Raw genomic sequence first — 15,832 nt, 5'->3', positions numbered from 1 at the left:
TTATTCACTGAGATATAGGCAATGCTCTCAAAAATTTTTAAGATTACTGACATTACATGATGCTGGATAGGTGGAAGATGATCAAGAATAACAACAACAATAATAATAAACCCTAGCATTTGTAAGTGCTTCTCAGTTTTAAAAAGTACTTCACGTAATAAATTATCACAATTTGTCCTTACAACAACCTTGTAAGGTTGGGTATTACTATTCTTAGCTTTATAAGTAGGAAAACTAAGGCCCAACTAATGTTAGTGACTGGCTCAGTCTATATGGCCTGTAATTGGTAGGTCTGAAGCTTTGAACAGGCCCTCAGACCTCAAATCTAATACAGTTCCCAAAGCCTGCACTGCATTCAGCTCTCTTTAGTATATTTCTTGATAACAAACATCATTTCCAAATATATGTTAGTGATACAACTAAAGGCTAGTGTTCTGGAGTAAAAGGGAACACCAATTTAAGGTTACAAGTTCTCTTCCTTTTCTCCAGAAACATAGCCTTTCCAGTGACTTCTGTGCCCCTTTGAGCCCCAAAGACAGTACTATCTGAACAGGAAGAAGGAACAAGTCAGCCTGTCTGAACTAGAGGGGATTCTAGCAGTTATTCCCTCTTTCAGCTGAAAGGAACTTTTTGTTGCTGTAAGTTGATGCCAACTCTTGGTGACCTTATGGATAGTTTAGAGCCTCAGGATACTGGGAACTCACAGGAAGGGAGCCCGCCCTAACTAACTTCCTTAGCAGGGCAAGAACCAATAAGAATTCAGGAAGGAACATACAGCTCTACAAAAGTCACTAAGTTCACTGTCAAACTTATTTCCTTTCTCAGCACCAAAAATTGCCAGATTCTGACATCATCGAAAAGCAGCTAGCAAACACCACTGCAGATCTCACACTGTCAGAGGTTGGCAAGAGATAGTTGTTCCTATCTCTCTTCATTTCTTGACATTCTGTCCTTCAGGCAAACACACACCATTCATCCCTTGCACTTGTATTATGATCTTCTACACAATTCCTCTAAACAAACACATTCTGAAAATCCAGATTTCAAAAGAATGAAGCAACATCATATGACAGTTGGATCAGTAGGTAAAGAAATTAATGTGGCTGCTTTTCTTACTGTCCTCATTTCTATCGTTCAGTAGAGTCTGGGCTGCCTCAATCCCTCCCACCATTCCAGCCTCAGGAAGAGGTGATGAATTACCTATAGTCCGAAACAAGGTGAGGATGCCTGAGCAGGAGGTCCTCCACTGCAGCTTTGTCCATCTTCAAGATCCGTTTGAGCAAGTCAAACCGCCTCATTCTGTACAGCAGCTCAGCCAAGCCCATGGCAGACAGCTTACCTCTCTCACTTAAAATATCCAGAAGATCCCTGACATGGGGTAGAGCCACATCTGCAGCAACGTCCCGGCACAAAAAGAGAAGCGTCTCCTTCTCGTCTTCATCAAGTGCCTCTTCGACCTGATGGATGACCACAGCAGACACCCCGTGCAGTGTCATTCCAAGGAAATGCAGTAATAAATCTCCAGTCCATTCAACAGAAAGCCATAAGGCTATTGACTTCATTTCAGATGGCTTTCTTCATTTCTTCTGGAATCCCTTCCAGTGAAGGAGTTCTGTGGTTAAAAAGGAATTTTTTAAAAATCTTCTAATCAAGGTAGCTAGGCTCTTCTTTTCTTGCTGGTCTCCCTAATGTAGATTACATTCAGTGTTAAGTCTAAAGAAAGGGATCCTCAGTAGTCAGAGCGACTAATCCAAAAACCTAGACAGACAAATAACCTACATTTTAAAGAATATGAAACAAAGAAAAAATTCTTCTCCAAAAAATCCCACGTGCTTTATGAGAACTTACCAGAATGGAAAACATAGTAAGGGGAAAATCACAACTAGGGAGTTAATGACTAAGTTGCAAATGAATGACTTCAGTGGGAGGGAGAGGAAAAAGCCACTGACTAAGCAGCTGACTAGACTAGCAAAACTTGTGTCACTGGGGTTAAATCACATTTTTAGTGACCCCCACCCTGGTGGACTTGAATAAATATGGATGTTAGCAAAAAGGATCCTCTCTGCAGGATACCACAAAGGATGGGAGAAAAGAGGTTTCTGTCCCTATCAAACTTTGTTTTCCAGTTGCTCTCCTACTTGAAAGTCCCTCCTTCACACCTGTGATCAGAAACCTTGGCAGCCATTTTCCCAAAAGTCCCAGGCCCTTTTCACAACTTCATCAGAATGATCATAGGACCTACCACTACAGCTGAACAAAGGCATATCCAGTTTCCATCACCTCTTCAGATCCTGAGCCCCCTGAAAGTACCAAAGGCCCCTGACTCTCAGTATACTGTCACATGGAAGTAACTGCCACCAGCATTCCTCACGGTGTCATTGGAAGGAAGGCAGGCTATGGCACGGAAGATCTGGGGGAAGACCTCACTCCTGGGACGTCTGTGGGAGGGGTTGGGAGTTTATACTATGGGTACTGATATATTCTTAATTTTCTTCCACTAGAACTCAACACATTTTCTATCAAAATTTGAGTTGCAAATGGCGGTCACTGTCTACGCTACTCTTAAGTTTTATAGCTATATTTAGGTTAAATACACTCTTGTGTTCTGGGTGAGTACCTTGTCAGTTCCTATGAGACAACATTTTGGGTTATAAACCTAATCTTAGTAAAAAATAAATAGACACACAACCCATCTGCAAGTTGCTAACTATTGCTATGTATCTGTATACAAGTATATTTGTATATTTATCTAGCTAACTTAAAGGAGTACTGTATCTATTTTATTTATCTATAAATAATTTCAACCCACAAAAGATTTGAGGCATCTTACAATAAAAATACATAAATAGAAAAATTTTACAGAAGAATAAGGGAAAACAAATTAGGTTAGAAAGTAAAAATGGGGTGGAGGGATAGAGAATACAATGCACACATGTAGGCTAGAAAGGCTTAAACAGATTTTAGTGGACTGTGAATTTGTCTCTGAGCTTCTTGGCAGCCAGGGCAGAAAGGAATATATGGGAAATTAAATAGGTCTTGCTATCAAACAAAAAAAAACAGATTGTCAAAGGAAGCACAGTTTTCCTGTAGCTCCTGAGTTCTCCATCACTGGAAATATTAATCAGTACTTCAGTGTCTAAAAGTAATAAAGGTACATTTATTTCAAAATTTATTTTATTTCATTAAGAAAATTATTTAATTTAAAACAGACCATTCATTCATATTTTTCATACTGGTCTTCCCACAACCACGCAAAATAGATGAACTCTTACTAAAAACAGACAATTTTACCTAATATATACTTGCTAATAAGTATTGGTGTGGCTGTGCTAATCCTGTGCCCATTAGCCCAAACTTCACATAAATATGGACTTTTGTGAAATACTAAGAAGTAAAATCTATTAAAATGACCTGCTCAGTGAAAGTAGAAAAATTGATATTTATATTATTTTTTAATCTGAAAAGTGAATGCTAATTTTATATGTTCAGGAAAGTCTAAATCTGTACTCTGCTTACAAGAGGGTAGCAGTATTTTACAACCTAATCACCAGTCTCCACGCAAAGCAGGTCAAGTTCTTTCTCTTTTCATTAAAAGCCACAATGTTGTTAGTAGTTGTTATTATAAATTAACCTATAAAATATTCATACTCTAGACGAAATAAAATAAGAGGCCATCAAACATACAAATAAAAAATGGGATATTACCCAAATTCACGAGACATGTTTGAAAAAGAACCAAATAGAACTGCTAGAAATGTCTAATTCCCTTATTTTTGAAAACAGTAATTTGACTATTGTAACTCATAATTATCAGTGGTATAACAATGCCATCAAGAGTTAAGAAAATTAGATAATCCTTTTAAAAAACATTATCTACTCGGTTCATTTCCACCAACCATCATACCCAAGACTGCTTTCTGCCAGTCACGCACACTCAGCAAGAGAACTGGCATGCTGTCTTCCCTCTTGGCTAATAGGGGCATAGTTTGGCAGCAAAATCCAGATTACTCAGTGGTAGCATCTGGCACATTCAGGAAAAATATCAAAAGGAAAACTACAGATCCCTGTGCTGAGCCAGGCCAACCAGATACAGCAAAATATCAATGTGCTTAAGCTGGGGTGGCGCTGGGGGCAGTTAATTGCGTCTAGAGGTAATGGGCACTTGAGGAAGAGGAATATGGAGGGGGAAGTTAGAGTTAAGGTCCAAATAGTCACTACTTTGTTGGTTAAGGAAATCCCACGTCAAGAAATTAACATAAGAATTACAGAAGGGCTGAGGAAATCCCTAAGAACTTCAGAGCAAAACATAAAACCACCTCCTAAGACCACTTTCACAACCCAAGGCACATGAGATAGCAAAGAAATGACTTCTGAGGAAGGGAAGGTGAGCTTACACTTAAAAACTATTCTGCACAAAAATAAAAATCACAATGACAGCAGAAACAAACAGAATGCACATTCTACGTCTGAAAAAGTTTAAAATAAGTATCTTTAAATGCTCAAGAAGATAAAAAAAAATTTCTGCAATATGATAGGCTAGATCCGGTTCTCAAATAGGGGCAATTTTGTCCCTCAGGGGGCATTTGATAATGTCTGGAGTTAGTTTCATCATAGCGACCCTACAGGGCAGAGCAGAACTGCCCCATAGGTTTTCCAAGGAGTGGCTGGTGGGTTTGAATTGCTGACCGTTTCTGGTTAGCAGCCAAGCTCTTAACCACTGCATCACCGGGGCTTCAGTGAGTTGGAACTGACTCAGCGGCAACGGGTTTGGTTTTTTTTGGTTAGAGTTAGTTTTGGTTGTCACAACTGGGTGGTGCTACCGGTATCTAATGGGTAGAGGCCACAGATGCTGCTAAACATCCTACAATGCGTATCTTCCCACAACAAATAATTACCTAGTCCAAAATGCCAGCAGTGCCAAGGTTGAGAAACCTTGCACTAGGTAATCTGAAAAAATTCTAGCAACAATACATGCAGAGATACATAGTGATAATACTGAATTCAGGAAAGTGATTTCCACTGCAGGAAAGGGAATGTGACCAGATAAGAATACAAAGAGGGTACATACCCAGAAACGAGCCTTGGTGGCGCAGTGGTTAAGCACTTGGCTACTAACCAAAAGGTCAGAGGTTGGAACCCACCAGCAGATGTGCATCAGAAAAGACCTAACCATCTGCTCCCGTAAAGATTACAGCCTAGGAAACTCTATGGGGCAGTTCTATCTTGTCATATAGGGTCACTATAAGTCAGAATCGACTTGACGGCACACAACAACAACATACCCAAAAGAACTGAAAGCAGGAACACAAACAGAAGTTTGTATACCAATGTTCATTATAGCACTATCCACAATAGCCAAAAGATGGAAACAATCTAAATGACCACCAAGAGATGAGTGGATAAACAAAATGTGGTACATACAAACAACGGAATATTACTCAGCCATAAAGAGAAATGAAGTCCTGAAATATGCTATGACATGGAGAACCTTGAAAACATTATGTTGTGTGAAATGTCAGACACAAAAGGACAAATATTGTACAATACCACTCACATGAAATATCTAGAATAGGCAAATGTATAGACACCACAGTTTATTAGTGGTTACTAGAAGTGAGAGGGAGAGGGAGGGATTCATTGCTTGGAGGACACTGAGTTTCTGTTAATGGTGGTGGAACAATTTGGAAACGAATAGCGGTGATAGTTGCACAAAATTATAAACGTAATCAATGTCACTGAATTGTACATGTAAAAAAAGTTGAATTGGCAAATACTTTATATGTTTTTACCACAGTAAAACAATTAAAAATACAGAGGGAACATAACTAAATTTGTAATACTTTTCTTCATAAGCTGGGTGTCTTAGGCTGGGTTCTCTAGAGGAGCAAAATCAGTGAAGTGTATATATATATATATAAATTCATATGGGGGCCCTGGTGGCACAGTGGTTAAGCCACCAGGGCCCATATATATACACACTTCACTGATGTTTCCTCTTCTGCAGAACCCAGCCTATATATAGAGAGATTTATTTCAAAGAAAAGGCTCATGCAGTCGTGGAGGCTGGCAAGTCCCAAATCCACTGGTCAAGAGTCAAGCTGGAGGCTTCTCCTGACTCACATGGTTGCAGGGGCTGACAAACCCAAAATCAGCAGGTTAGACAGCAGGCTGCTGGCTCACGGGGCTGTGGGAGCTGGAGGACCTCAAAATGTGCAGATCAGAGGGTAGGCTGTTGGCTCACGTCCCAAGAGCCAGAGGTCAGAGGATGGCAAGTCAGATGCAGGACTGAGAGAGAGCGCAAGTTTTGCCAGAATATCCAAATATATTGGATGCAGACCACACCCCCGAGGAAACTCCCCTTTCAACTCATCAGCTGTTCACATCAGATCACAAAATGGAGGATGATTACATAATATCTGCCAAACCACTCAGAATCATGGCCTAGCCAAGTTGACACATAACCTTAAATATCACCCTGGGTGACGAGCACACAGATGTTAAAATAAATACTCCCCATGTCACATTCTCTGACCACAGTACAATAAAATTAGAAAACAGTAATAAGCCAAAAAGAAACCCTATAGGTTTGAAACTGAAAAATTAGTTTCTATCTCTTCCTCATTCTTTACCAGTTCAATTAACAAGGACTATTTAAAACAAGAATCAACTCAAAGGCAATGGGTTTGGTTTTTTTTGGTATGTAAAACAAATTCAGGTGGGAAGGAAAACAGACCATGCCACATAGAAATGACCTCATTTTAACTGTTTTTAGAGGTCCTTTGTGTATATGTAGGCAAACTTTAGAAGAAGAAAGCCTAAAAGGTATCCCAAAGTTATCTTTAAAAAGAACAGGTCAGATTTTACTTAGCATGGTTCAAAAGATGGGTGGGGAGGTAGATTCATAGGAGCCCTTCAGAGCCTTATAAGAGGTCACCTGCCCATCAATTACCAGTTCCACCCTGCCTGAGCTGCGTGGCTCAGCAGTGCACTCACCTCTTCTCAAAAGTCTCCTGCCTTCACCTTACTCAGGTAAGGGACAAAGAAGCTATCCAATTTCAATTCTTTTTTTCTGGTTTCAAATACCCAATCCTCATGAGTTACCAATATTCTGTTAGTGTCACTTCACCCCACTGTTTTAAGCCATTCATGTTCCCTACCCAGACAAAACTCATTTATATGTGTTTCTAGAATTTTAAGGAATTCTCCTTTCTGTAACGTCTCCTCTAAGACTTTCCTCAGGATTTCACAGGCGTATTGTTTCCCCTCCTCTTCCACACCCACACAAAATCTCCAGCTCGGTATATACTGACTCCAGCATTCATAACGAAAACCAAAACTTGACTTTCCAGTTTCATTTTTGTGGTTGAAGTCATGGGGTATTCCAATAATTAGACACAAAATGTGTGTCACCAGAGTTCAGTCCAGTGTCAGTCAGGTTCTGGAATCAGATACCACTCTAGGTATTTTGGGCTCTCGACTGAGCTTCTAGGAAAGACATCCAGGACTCAGAAAGACCTTGCCTCAGTCAGGAAAGAGGGCAATCAGGAGGCTGCCACTAGGACCCCTGTGCTCAAGAACACCCCGCTCAAGAACACCCCACTTTAGCAGTGACCAACCTTAAAACAGTACAGTGTGGCTTCTCAACATTTCTTACATAATGTCAACTCTGCTTTCAAACCACCAGATATCCAAAGCACATAACCTTCCCTGTAATCAGTAAATAGCAGCCAGCATGACTGGTTCCCACCATACCTTAATCTGGAATTCTCTGTACCCAAGGAAATACTTAACATTCTATTTTTTGTACTGTTTCTCTACATGAAGCAAGGTTATGGCATGGCATGAAAGCAAGGTCATGTCCACTGAGCCACAATGTGAAAGCAAATATAGTTTCTCAGCAACTCCACGACACTGGGCAGCAGTGCAGGCAAGCCTGCTTTGCCAGCTGCAGAAAGCAGCATGCACACCTGCAATTTTCAGGCCTCTGGGAAACCCCACTGAGACATGAACATGAAGTCCTTGAGAAAGTCACACAGAAGTTTCTAAAAGGATAAAGAAGGGCTCACATGACCATGTTACCATCTCACAGGAGTTCTGTGTATTCACCCTGAACATAAAAGAACCCACCTTCCTCCTACATTTGTGCACAGAATCTATGGATGTTGGTTGTGTATGTAATAATTCAAGCAGCTAGTACAATGAACCAATCTTTACTCCTCTACCTGTAGGCATTTTATACCTGAGATAGTGCATGAAATGCCATCTTGTGCCCCTCAAAAATATTTAACATGAGGGTGTGGAACAATCAATTATCATGTAGTTCCTGATTTCTGGGATGCTTTAAGCACATACTCAATGACAGTCTAGAGATCATGTACTTACTCTGAAGCATAAACACATTCCAGTTTGGGATGTTACTGACCATTATTACATATCAGTGGCTAAGAATATGCATTAAAAATTATTTGGATTCACAAGCAATCCATTTCAACCATAGCAAACTGCCCACAAACAATAGATGATCCCAATGTCTCTCAGGGAAGCTCCCACAAATCTCAGCATAGTATCAACTCCAATAACTTCCCTGTTCATAACAGCTACACACAGGCTGCAGAAAACAAGAACGAAAGAATCGCAGAATGAGAAAGGATCTAGATACACAGGAGATCGTGAATCATCTAACTGGATACAAAAGCATGAGCGTAGTCACCAGGGGCGATAAAGCTAAATCTATTTGATGCAGTGTCCCACTCCGTCCTAACCAAAGTTAAATGTTCACTGAGGTAAATTCATACATAGCTCAAGCACCTAAGCATATCTCCCCACTTCTGCCCAACACATAATCCAATTTAAGACAAATAAACATCTCAGTGTTCCCTGGACAGTGTTTTCCTGTCCTAAGGCATTTGCTCAAGCATTTGCCTCCATTTGAAAAACATCTTCCCTCTTCTCAGTTTCTGCCTGTTGAAATTCTATCCCATCTCTCAAGGCATCTCTCCCATAAGCTTGTCTTGGTCCCTACCATCAGGTCATCTCTCCCTCCTTTGTAGCACTGTTTTTACTCTCTTCTGACATTTATCTTATTATATCGTACATGACAGTTAGTTGGGTACCTGTCATTTGTGATGTATGGATTGAAATGTTTCCCCCAAAAATATGTGTCAACTTGGCTAGGCCGTGATTCCCAGTATTGTGTGGTTATCCTCCATTTTGTGATCTGATGTAATTGCCCTATGTGTTATAAATTCTAATCTCTGCCTGTGGTTAATGAGGCAAGATTAGGTTATGTTAAAGAGGATTAGGGTGGGATGTAACACCCCTACTTAGGTCACATCCCTGATCCATGTAAGGGGAGTTTCCCTGGGGTGTGGCCTCCATCATCTTTTATCTTACAGAAAATAAAAGGAGAGAGAATCAAGCAGAGAGAGAGGGACCTCATACCACCAAGAAAGAAGAGCCGGGAGTGGAGCACATCCTTTGGACCTGAGAACCTCCTAGACATAGGGGAAGACTGAGATAAGGACCTTCCCCCAGAGCAGACACAGAGAGAAAGCCTTCCCCCTAGAGCTTGCACCCTGAATTCGGACTTCTGGCCTTCTAAACTGAGAGAATAAATTTGTTTTTTAAAGCCATCCACTTGTGGTATTTCTGTTATAGCAGCACTAGATAACTAAGACTTGTAGTAAGGTCTGTGAAGACAGATAGGCTCTTACTCACCTTCAGTAGGCTCTGGAAGGCCCTGCCAGGACTGCCAAGCTCAACCGTCTCAGGCCTTGAACAGACTGGTCATTATTATCCAGGTGCAGCAGGACTGTACAGGTATAATGCCCACTCATCCTTTCATAACCTACAGACAATTAAGCAAGATGGAGCTGGTGGGCTGGTAAGATATACCTGGAACCTGGTTATTAGATCTAGGAGACACCTTGTGAAAGGAAACTTTTGCAACTCTCGGAGATTATTATGCTGCTTCTTTAGAGTGACTTATGATGCAATTGTAAAAGGCTGAGTAAGTCCCCATGCAGGGCTTCCTGGGACGTGGCAGGACCTCACCTTGAACAGGTAGAATAGAATGTCTCCAACTAAGCTCACCAAACACCCCCTGGCCTGATATCACCCAGTACCTTTTCTTAAAAATGTATCCTTTGCAGTTATCACAATAAACTGTAATTTCTATAAGATTTATGTGTCAGGGTTTTCATTTTTGCCAAACCTCCAAACCAGTCCTCTGTGTGTATACTACATTAGATATAAGTTCTCCTAGAATGGACTCAAAAGTGCTTAAAATTTAAAGTATTCTTCCCCAAATAGGACAGTCCTCTAACATCCCCCAAATTACTAATACCTTGTATGAAATTGTAAAATCCTCCATAACTAATCCTCCGTAATCTACCAGGAATGAAGTTACGTGTGGGAAAAACAGATACTAATAGAAAAAACAACAGCTCTGAAACACAAGTTTGGAGAACCAGTATCATACAACTTAAAGGAGTGGAAGTTGTATGATGCTGTAATATCATTAATATCACAAGCAAGTAAAATTTTGCTGAAGATCATTCAAAAACAGTTGCAGCAGTACATCAACAGGGAACTGCCAAGATTAAAGCCAGATTCAGAAGAGGACATGGAACAAGGGATTTCACTGCTGAAGTCAGACGGATCTTGGCTGAAAGCAGAGAATACCAGAAAGATGTTTACCTGTGTTTTATTGACTATGGAAAGGCCTTCGACTGTGTGGATCATAACAAATAATGGATAACACTGCGAATTCCAGAACACTTAATTGTTCTCCTGAGGAACCTGTACATAGATCAAGAGGCCGTTGTTCAAACAAGGGGATACTACGTGGTTTAAAATCACAAAGGTGTGCATCAGGGTTGTATCCTTTCATCATACTTATTCAATCTATATGCTGAGCAAATAATCCGAGAAGCTGGACTATGTAAAGAAGAACGCAGCACCAGGATTAGTCGAAGACTCATTAACAATCTGTAATATGCAGATGACACAACCTTGCTTGCTGAAACTGAAGAGGACTTGAAGCACTTACTGATGAAGATCAAAGACCACAGCCTTCAGTATGGATTATACAGCATAAACAAAACAAAAATCCACACAACTGGACCAATGAGCAACATCATGATAAACTGAGAAAAGATTGAAGTTGTCAAGGATTTCATTTTACTTGGATCCACAATTAACACCCACAGAAGCAGCAGCCAAGAAATCAAAAGACACACTGCATTGGACAAATCTGCAGCAAAAGAGCTCTTTAAAGTGTTAAAAAGCAAAGATGTCACCTTGAAGACTAAGGTGCTTCTGGCCCAAGCCATGGTATTTTCAATTGCCTCATATGCGTGCAAAAGCTGGACAATGAATAAGGAAGACAAAAGAAGAATTGATGTCTTTGAATTATGGTGTTGGCAAAGAATCCTGAATATACCATGGACTGCCAGAAGAATGAACAAGTATGTTTTGGAAGAAATGTAGCTAGAGTGCTCCTTGGAAGCGAGGATGGTGAAACTTTGTCTCACTTACTTTGGGCATATTATCAGGAGGGGCCAGTCCATGGAGAAGGACATTATGCTTGGTAAGGTAGAGGGTCAGCAAAAAAGAGAAAGACCCTTGATGAGATGGATTGACACAGTGGCTGCAACAACAGGCTCAAACATAACAACAATTCTAAGTATGGCGCAGGACTGAGCAGTGTTTCGTTCTGTTGTACATAGGGTCACTATGTGTTGGAATCAACTCAAATGCACCTAACAACATATATATACAAACTCACTGCTGTTGAGTCAATTCTGTTGAGTCACTGTGACCCTATGGGACAGAGGAGAACTGCCCCACAGGGTTTCCAAGGCTGTACATCTTTACAGAAGCAGACTGCCACATCTTTCTCCTGCGGAGCAGCTGGTGGTTTCAAATTGCCAACGTTTTCCTTAGCAGCCGAGCGCTTTTAACCACTGTGCCACCAGGTTTTATATATGTGTGTGTGTATGTATATGTATATGTGTGCTTATGTGCATATATGTGTGTATATATATATACACTTAAGACACTTAAAAGATTGTATATGAGTGCACAAACGTCTGAAAACGACACTAAACTGCAACCTCTGGAATCTCTAAGGAACGGACTTCTGGGAACTTTGTTTACTTTGCATGTGTTTTAACCCAGGTAACTACAACACAACTTGACTAAAGAAGTCTTTGAAGAAAAAAAATCCTACAATATAGAACGTTAAGTGCAATCCTGCAATAAGTGTAAAGACAACCAATGATTACATGAAAGTACAAAGGAAGGGAGCCCAAGGACAGGAGCTGAATTTAAAGGAGAAGAAATAGGGCTTATTACAATAATAGTGGTCCTACTTACCTCACTGTAAGTAAAGCTAGTATGCGTGTGACACACGCTGCCTTCTGTGATCTGTCATTACTTCCCCAGCCCAGTTCAAACAGCTTCCTCAACCATACTGTGTGCTTGTGGGGGCAGAAACCAATTTCAGATCCATCTTTATGTCCCCGGCACCCAGAACTCTGCCTGGCCTCAAGGAGCTCAGTAAATGTTCATAGGATTATACTGAATTAAAGGCAAGGAGGCATTTCAGCCCATCAACACGAGTTTAATCAACCCTTAAGCTCTACACGAAAAATATAACCAGATTTCAAGGGCGCAGCCGTCCCCAAATGGAGTACACTCTTGGGACTTAAAAGGGCGACACGTCAGGCGACTGTGAGTCCCGAGCGAGTCCCCAAGTGTCTCAAGGGGGAGTTGGAGAGCTGAAAGCAGGAGACTCAGTCTTTAACCGCCGGTATTGGGGGATAGTGCCCTGACGCCCTGAAGCCCAGGTCAAGGCCCTCACCGGGCGGAGGTCTAGAGAAGAGGGCTGACAGAGTTCTCGGGTCCACTCACGCCAGGGCAGCCGCCGGCTCTTCTAACTGGATCTCGGCCCGGAACGGCGCTCACCCTCGCAGGACAAGCTCAGACCTGCCACTCTGGAAAGCTGGAGTTGGAAATGCTCCCGACAGGGCACGGAACTGGAGGAGAGTGTCACCAGCGACAAGGGGCGGCCCCCCCGGGCTGGCGTCCCGGGACCTCTGCCTCCCGACCACATGTGCGCTTCCTCCAGGCACCTCGCCAGGTGACGCGCTACCCACATGTGGCTTCAGGCTCAAAAATCGAGGTCGAGGAGCTCCCCGCCCCAGCAACTTAGAAATTTTCATAAGGGCATACGCAGGTGTCGCGGTGTAGTAAAACCTCCATATGCTGGGAAAGAAGGCCCACGCGACGCTTCGGGGAGTTACGCGCTGCCCAGGCTGAGTGGGCGACGCTGCTGGCGGCGGCGACGCGGCCCGGGGACGCCCCGAGGACCAAACCTACTTCCGGATCAGCCTCCTGCCCCAGCTCAAAAACTGCCCGCGACCACCAGTCACCTAAGTTTCACCGGGGTAAGAGGCACAGAGCCGCTGCGGACCAGCAAGTGGATTCACTTTCAAAGAGCAATACTTTGTTAAAGGAAGGGCAAATGTCAGTTACAAACACAGAGATGTAAAACATAAACTATCTTAATCAGGATTCTCAACCTAGAAGCTGTAAGTAAAACAAGTTAAATTTGCGGACATCAAAAATGAAAATTTCTGTATGACAAACACACTCAAGATTCCCTTTCCAAACCCTTCGTCTTCTTTTTTTTTTAATTTTCGAGTTAAGTCAAGTTTTTGTTCCGTCTCGGAAACTCTTGTAAGATTAGAGGAAGTACCAGTGGAAAAGTACCAAAAATTCAATTCCTCTCTATCTGAAACTTTTTATCTTAAGTAGTTCAACCCCGGCAGAGCCAGTCTTATTCTCCGGGATTTTCGGTGTCCAAAATGCTTGACAAGTGCTACCTCCCTCTGGGTAGCAGGCTGGAACCACCCCTCGTTGCATAAAAACAATTTTAAAATGTCAACGAATTCAAATATTTGAGAGGGCTTTAGGATCCTTGAACTACATACTTCTGCTCACTCGAACAATCAACTTATTTTGAATTTCACCGGCCTTTGTTCTATTGAAGGAACCCTGACGGCGCGGTGGTACAAGCGCTTGACTGCTAACAATATTTAAAAGAACAGGCCCTTCTGTGCAAATCCGGTCAAGCAAGAACATCTTGAAATCATCTTAGACTTCCTTGCCCTTTTGCTGAGAAAAAAAAAAAAAGAAGTGGCGGAAACAGGTTTATTTTAGGGCTTTAAAAAATCCAATCAGTCGATCAAGCATTTCCAACTTTCCCAAGGCAAGCTTTCTTTGCAATTTCCCAAAATGTATCTTAAACTCAAGCTGCTCTGAGAAGCTGAAAGTCCTGTCCTACTAATGAGAGAGTAAAAATTTCCACAAGGCCGGTGCTCCCGCAAGGTAAAGGCCACCGCGCACACAGATAAAAAGTCCTTGTTCTCATCCACTTTCCGAAAGGAAAACTGCCAAATCTTTTGACCAGTTCACTCCAGGAATTCAACAACTCTCAAGATTATTTTAAATCTGCTTGACTCTGGGCAGCCGCCACCAAAACCCACAGCCTGTTTTCCGCCTCTGGGGCTACAGGGGGTGACCAGTGTTGGGCAAAGGTTATTTCCCGGTTGGTCCGGTCCGTCGCGGCGCACGGGATTGCGCTGGGGTTTCCAGGGCCTTTGGCAGTCTTTCTGGAAAACGCCGGCTCGGCTCGGGGTGAAGGCCAGCGGGTGAGAGCCGACACGGAGCGCCCCGCCCAGTCTGGAGCCCGTGGGGCAAACCGGATACCAGGAATGCACAGGGTTGAGTCACTGGCCCACGAGGCCCACTCCTACCCTGGTCCCCGGTGGGCACCCTCCCGCTCTGGGACACTTCGGGAAAGCGCAGGTCGGGGAGAAAAGGCAAGGGGTAAGAGAAGCAGGGGTGCCACGGCACTGGGCCCGCTACAACGCTGACGCGAAAACCTGGCGCCGAGTCTGGGGGAGAGGGTGTGGGGCGCACGCACCGCCCTTGCGGGAGCGCCAGGGTTGAACGCGGGGCACGTACCATCCTGCCCACAGCCGGGGCTTTCCTCCCGCTGCCGCCTCCCAATCTTCACCCTCGGACAGTGCACGCAAGATGGAGGCAAAGAAACCGAAACTCTGGAAGCGGACGTTAGCGATTACAGTGCGCTTCCCTGCCAGCTTCCCCCTCCCATTGCCTCAGAGCTCGGAGCCTCCCCTGCGCTAGATTCCTCTGGATTTTGACGCTTTACAGAAGCTTCACGGTGTAACATTCACTGTATTAGGCCCAGACGCCCCACCCCCGCCCCATTCAAACCACACTAGTCCCTTTGAGTTTAAATACTGTCCTGTTAGATGGACACTGTTACCTGTTTATGACTTCTACAACTGGATAAAACCAGGAAGGACATTTAAAGTAGTTAACTTTATGGGTCAGATCCCGTTGTGCATGGGGTTGCCATGAGGAGGGGAGGGCGACTCTAACATCAAGATGTTATAGTGAGCATTGCTAAGGTTTGTTATGATGTGTGGGAAGAAGAAAATAGTAAAAATGAAAGCGCTTTCTATATTTCAATTTATTTATGCCTAATAACTACCTATGATTTTTTTTTTTAATTTAACTTTTCTTCAAATAATTTCAAACTTACACGAGAGTTGGAAGAATACAAAAAGAGATCGACTTCAGGCATGACGGGGTGAGAAGCTCTGCTGAGCCACGCCTCAGTGAAACAGGTGAAAATTATAAAAACAAACAAACAAAACACAACCATTTAAAGCCTCTGAAAATGGTTCTCAGGGCTAACAGCCAAAGAAGAAAGATCTATTCAAGAAAACCTAGGAAA

At 42.7% G+C, this 15,832-nt stretch overlaps 1 protein-coding gene across 6 annotated transcripts in view; it reads right to left on the bottom strand.

Moving 5' to 3' along the window:
- The window catches only part of CFLAR (CASP8 and FADD like apoptosis regulator), a 41,329-nt gene extending 26,157 nt beyond the window's left edge, over window positions 1-15,172 (bottom strand). For 2 of the 6 annotated variants that reach the window (XM_004378218.3, XM_023732986.1), the window contains exons 1-2: window positions 15,034-15,172; window positions 1,201-1,612 (exon numbers count right to left, since the gene is read on the bottom strand). In XM_004378218.3, coding sequence (XP_004378275.2) covers window positions 1,201-1,562 — 362 coding nt within the window. In that variant the 5' untranslated portion in view covers window positions 1,563-1,612; window positions 15,034-15,172. Of the gene's footprint in view, window positions 1-1,200; window positions 1,613-9,717; window positions 10,603-12,915; window positions 14,739-15,033 lie in introns of those variants that run through there. The other 4 variants (XM_023732984.1, XM_023732985.1, XM_023732983.1 and 1 more) reach the window with 4 other exon arrangements.
- Window positions 15,173-15,832: the final 660 nt, after the last annotated feature.

The sequence above is a fragment of the Trichechus manatus genome, unplaced genomic scaffold (genome assembly GCF_000243295.1).
Source record: "Trichechus manatus latirostris isolate Lorelei unplaced genomic scaffold, TriManLat1.0 scaffold00056, whole genome shotgun sequence".
NCBI lineage: Eukaryota > Metazoa > Chordata > Mammalia > Sirenia > Trichechidae > Trichechus > Trichechus manatus.
This window is presented reverse-complemented; position numbering and strand designations above follow the sequence as displayed.